General features: G+C 34.9%; 1 protein-coding gene across 1 annotated transcript; it reads left to right on the forward strand.

Annotated features, from left to right (window-relative positions):
- The first annotated feature begins 1,963 nt into the window (after positions 1-1,963).
- On the forward strand, positions 1,964-5,270 carry LOC109211280 (protein DETOXIFICATION 14-like). Its single transcript, XM_019374805.1, has 7 exons — positions 1,964-2,356; positions 2,439-2,983; positions 3,100-3,186; positions 3,383-3,439; positions 3,531-3,769; positions 4,259-4,464; positions 4,773-5,270. The coding sequence occupies exons 1-7, from the start codon at positions 2,117-2,119 to the stop codon at positions 4,836-4,838; spliced, it is 1,440 nt and encodes a 479-aa protein (XP_019230350.1). The 5' UTR covers positions 1,964-2,116; the 3' UTR covers positions 4,839-5,270.
- The last annotated feature ends 380 nt before the right edge of the window (positions 5,271-5,650 follow it).

A 5,650-nucleotide genomic window follows, 5' to 3' on the forward strand; every position in this document is an offset into this window, starting at 1 on the left:
TTTAAATTAATAGACTTATCATATTTAGGATCATATTAATTTTATAATTAATTACTAAATCCGATTAATCGGGAAAGCGTACATTCAACGAAAAATTATGTTAGACGTAGTACATCAAAATTTTAACAAAGTAAGATTGAAGTAATATTCATGTAATAGAAACTCCGAAAAACTCAAAAAACTCGACCAAAACAACCAATCCGAACTGATATACTCCTAGTTAATTTGGTTAGTTTTGATAAAATGGAACCAACTCGATCCATACACACCACTCCTAAATTACAACCTATCAAATTTCAGCAGCGATCTTATATGTAAGTTGTTAGTTAGTAAGTACTATAATAATTGTTGCATCTACAAGATAATTATTCGCATGTTAAAAAATATACCTCAAAGTAACAATATAAAACAAGAAGATAAGTAGAATAAGAGAAGAAGAGATAACTTTCTTATTTCATCAAGTGTTCAAGTGTATTCCATCTCACATTTCATGCCTCTATTTATACTATTACATATGAAGGTTACAAAATCATTGTCTTAAACATGGCATTAACAATTGAGATCATGGGGGAAGATCATGGGAGGGGTTATGGAGGTGTGAGAGTTACAATCATAATGATGATGAGTAGTGGGAGGTAATTTACATCATGAGTGAAAGTAGTGGGAGTAGTGGACATCCACATTTACTAAATATTTTATAACATCACACTCATTTTCATAGACTAGCCACATTTAAAAAGAGTTTTATTGGACGGGGAGTTGATTAGCCAAGGCGAAGAGGAAGAGGAATAATGAGAATGGAACACATTTAGTACTCTCACTAATATTACTAGATGTAAGTTTCGATAGTAAACTCTAAAATATTGGACTGTTAAAAAAAATAAATAAATAAATAAATAAAAAATTAACCATAAAGCTTTCGCTCACATTACTCGTCAATGGTTGGTTCAGCGGTAAATATCGTAATATCCTGAAATCAATTTCGACCACGACTATATAATCGGCGGCTTTTGCGGGTTAAAGAAAAAGACAAAACATGGGTTACTCATTTATTATATATCTGATTCCTAAGGGGTCGTTTGGTAGGAGGTATTAGAAAAAATAATGCAAGCATTAGCTCTATGTATTATTAATACCTTGTTTTGTATATTTTTTCAACCTGTGTATGACTAATACTTGTATTAGTTATACATCATACTTGGTATTATCCTATGTATAAGTAATGCATAGAAAACCATGACATTAGTAATACCAAGGCTATTAATGCATGCATTAGTATGGTTAAAGACAAAATTGTCCTTAAAGTCCCTTAAAGCTAGAGAATATGGATGACATTTTTGTAAACAACTATTTTTCTTAAAAATTGTGCAATGCATTATAATTTTAATACATCACACCAAACAGTAGATAAGAAATAATATTTGCATAACTAATGCTTGCATTGCTAACCCATGCATTACTAATACACCTTATTCCGCATTATTCTTATACATCCTACCAAACGACCCCTAAGTGTTTACGATCGTATTGTTTTGTACTCCCTCCGTTTTACTTCATTAACTGTCTTTTATTCTGCACAATTTAGAGAAAATTAGAATTTTATAATCTTACATATGTTTGAACATTTCTATGATAAAAAGCCGTGCTATTAAAAATAAAAACTTTAAAAGTTAATTATATTCCTAAGAAATAATATCAAATAAAAAAAAGAATATGATAAAATGATAAGCTCGGTCACTCCATAAACGAGTAGTACTTTCTCAGTTTTTCTGTTCCAATTTATGTGAACTTATTTTTTTTTTTGGTTTAGAACGACCCTTTTCTAAATTTGAAAACAATTTATTTTAAACTTTCAATTCTAATCTTTTCAAAAGTATTCATTTTTTCTTAAATTTCGTGTCCAGTCAAGTTCAGGTAAATTGGAATGGAGGGAGCAAGCATTTATATTTTTAAAGAAATTATCATCATTGCCAAATGAGTATAGGAGGTACTAGTACAATAATTGAGACTCCAAGGTGGTTTACTTCTCCGCCATCAGCTAGAGCTGGGAAAAGTCATGAACTGCTGTGAGTGAACGAAGCAAGAGGCGCTTTAATTTGGAGAACAAAGATTAGATATGGCGATGGAAGAGGCGCTGTTGGATGTGAATAATAAGGTAGTGTTGGTGACAAGGAAAATGTTTGGGGAAGAGTTGAAGGAGGTGAGTCGGATAGCTATGCCGATGATAGTTGTGACGGTCTCACAGTACCTTTTGCGAGTTTCACCAATGATAATGTTGGGTCATCTTGGTGAACTTCAACTTTCTAGTGCTTCTATTGCTACTTCACTTTCCAATGTTACCGGCTTCAGTCTTCTCGTAAGTCAATCTCCTTAATTAATTCTATCTCTTTTTCCATTCTTGCACTTTTTTCAATAGATTAATTTAATCTGTGGAACAGTTTGGCATGGCTAGTGCACTGGAGACTCTATGTGGGCAGGCATATGGAGCAGGACAATATCGAAAGCTTGGAACTTTTACTTATGGTGCAATTATATGTCTATTCATTGTATGCATACCAGTTTCTGTTCTGTGGATCTTCACGGATAAGCTTCTAATATTGATGGGCCAAGATCCTGCAATCGCAACTGAAGCTGGAAAATACGCGATTTGGCTCATTCCTACACTATTTCCATATGCTATTCTTCAGTCTCTTGTCCGGTACCTGCAGGCACAGAGTTTAATCCTACCAATGCTTTTGAGTGCTGTTGTATCTTTATGCTTGCAAGTGCCGATATGTTGGGTTTTTATATTCAAGTTGGGTTTGGGGAACGCTGGAGCAGCAATGTCAATTGGTTTGTCCTATTGGTTGAATGTGATCTTGCTTATGCTTTATGTGAAGTACTCATCCACTTGTGCAAAGACTCGGGCTTCATTCTCTAGAGATGTTTTTCTGACTATAGGGGACTTCTTCCGCTTTGCTATCCCATCTGCTGTAATGGTTTGGTAATTAATCTCAATAGCAAAACATATCGTATATTCCTTCATGATCGAGTTTAGCCATGTTTCTATCTCTTGATCCCTAATATATTACTTCAACTTTTCTGTTATGATGGATATAGCTTGGAATGGTGGTCGTTTGAACTAATCATTCTCCTCTCTGGTCTGTTGCCAAATCCAGCGCTAGAGACTTCCGTTCTGTCCATATGGTATGCTCCCTTTTATCACTTAGGGTATGTTTGGTAAGACGGAAAGTATTGTCCCAAAAATAAGTCATTGTTTGGAAAATGACTTCTGTCATACTAAACACACCCTTAATCTTTGTCTGTTTGTTTTGTTTCATCGGATGTCTGTAATGATCATATACTGATACACTTTTCATGGTCTAATCTTCTTGGAGAGTAGCTTTACAACCACTTCAGTGCACTACCATATACCTTATTCTTTTGGTGCCGCTGCAAGGTTTGATCCTGTCTTATCAACCAAGCATTTATCTGATTCCGTTAAAAGTATTGAGATAAATGTGCAAATTTTCAAGTTAAAAATATTGCAGCACTCGGGTTTCAAATGAACTTGGAGCTGGGAGGCCACAGGCTGCGAAAGTTGCTCTAGGCGCTGTGCTAATTCTTTCTGTTGCTGAGGTTATTCTTGCAAGTATTTCTATATTTGCGGTCCGCCATGTATGGGGCTATGCATTTACCTTTGAGAAAGAAGTAATCACTTATGTAGCAGAAATTACTCCTATTCTTTGCATCTCAATCATCATGGATGGCACCCAAGCTGTATTATCAGGTTATCCTTTTGATCATCCTCCTCCATTGAAATGATTTAAGTTAAAAACACTAACTGTTAAACAAATTTTATACCATTGGTTCAATTTAACAAGGTATATCAAGTTAAAAGTACCTTTTGTTGTAGGTCAACTTAACTTGGTGGTGTAAATTTATGCAATGTCAATGCAGAGAGCTTACGCTTTTCTGAGACTTAAGTTATATATAATGATAGTGTAAAGAATTTTTAAACCGTCAGTTCGATTTAATAGGCTATTGCAGTTCAACTTTTACACTTACAACAACAACAACAACAACAAACCTAATGTAATCCCACAAGTGGGGTCTGGGGAGTTAGTGTGGACGCAACCTTACCCCTACCTTATGAAAGAGAGGATGTTTCTGATAAACTCTCGACTCTTTTACACAATTACAGAAGATCAAAATTTCGTCAAACAGAAAACAAAAATGTTTTCTGATTCCTTTTGAAGTGACTTGCTCATTGTATCAGGAGTTGCTAGAGGAAGTGGGTGGCAGCATATTGGAGCCTATGTGAATCTTGGAGCATATTATTTGGTTGGAATTCCAGTGGCTCTATTGCTGGGATTTGTCTTGCATCTAAAAGGCAAGGGCCTTTGGATTGGATTAGTGGCTGGAGCAACTGTGCAATCTATTTCACTCTCCCTTATCACAGGCTTCACCAATTGGGAAAAACAGGTTCACAACTATTCAACTCTTACGTTGTTTTGTAATTGGTGTGGCACTTTCTTTCGTATATTGTTACGCGTCCCACATAGGTTGATTGAAAATGCAGATGTCCTCATGAGCTAGCTTTTGGGTTTGAGTTAGACCCAACGTTCAGTTTCTTATTAGTTACAGCTTATGTCACTCTTCAAATCATGAGAGAATATGAATTATGATACTATTTGAATCAAATAAACTTAGGACTAGGAGGTTGATAGCATTCTTCAGAATGTGAAAGCTACCTTGTGGAACTTGAACATTTGTGCATTTGGATGTTCCAGGCCATTGAAGCAAGACAGAGAATTTTTAGTGGAAAGCTTGCTGTTGAAAATCAGTTCATAGAATGAAAGAGCACATGCAGATGCTATAACATACATGTCGAAAGAAACCTTCAAGTTGCTATGATTTAGCGAGAATCATCAGTCATCATAGTACGAATTGGACAATTTTTAAAGTGATCAGCCTCTCAGATGTTAATGGACAACTTTCGCAGAACAGCTCCAAATACGACGATTTTCCAGTTTCCTTAAACATGTTGTCTCCTACATTATTTGTCAGGTTAAGTTGAATTTGTTTTGCTTTGCCAATCGTTTAGCTGCGGCTTCTTGTAACTTGTAACACAATCTTCTTGTTTGAAAAAGACAGAAAAATAACCACAAATTATTAGTATTTGGTTAAAAAAGAGTTACCTTTTCTAGAACATCTCCTTCACAAATGTTGCTCAATGCTTTATACTAGTTTGTTTTTGAGTTTGCTGAATTTGAACTTTCTTTTAAGAATTTGATAAGTTGATCTTGGATTTGCTTTTTGTAGCATGCTTATGTCTTCATGGAGAACCTCTATTTATAGTTGCGGAAAAGGCATTGTTCAAACGTAGGAAGAAACTTGCATTGGATTTGGTTGGCTCCATTGAGTCATTGGACCGTATCAAATTAAACTTATGACAAAACTGTATAGATTTATGGATTTCACGCACTCATGTAGTATTAATTATAAAGATTATTTGACTAAGCTAGCTTTTAATTTTTTTAAAAGAACCACCCCATTTTCCGGGTGGGAGTATTAATTATTGCTTAGCCAAAAATTATTGGGAGCAACCTCAACCTTTTACATGTTTTCCTATGTGAGTGCACAATTACAGTAACAACAATCTGTTGTA

Source organism: Nicotiana attenuata, unplaced genomic scaffold, assembly GCF_001879085.1.
Source record: "Nicotiana attenuata strain UT unplaced genomic scaffold, NIATTr2, whole genome shotgun sequence".
In the NCBI taxonomy this organism is placed as follows: domain Eukaryota; kingdom Viridiplantae; phylum Streptophyta; class Magnoliopsida; order Solanales; family Solanaceae; genus Nicotiana; species Nicotiana attenuata.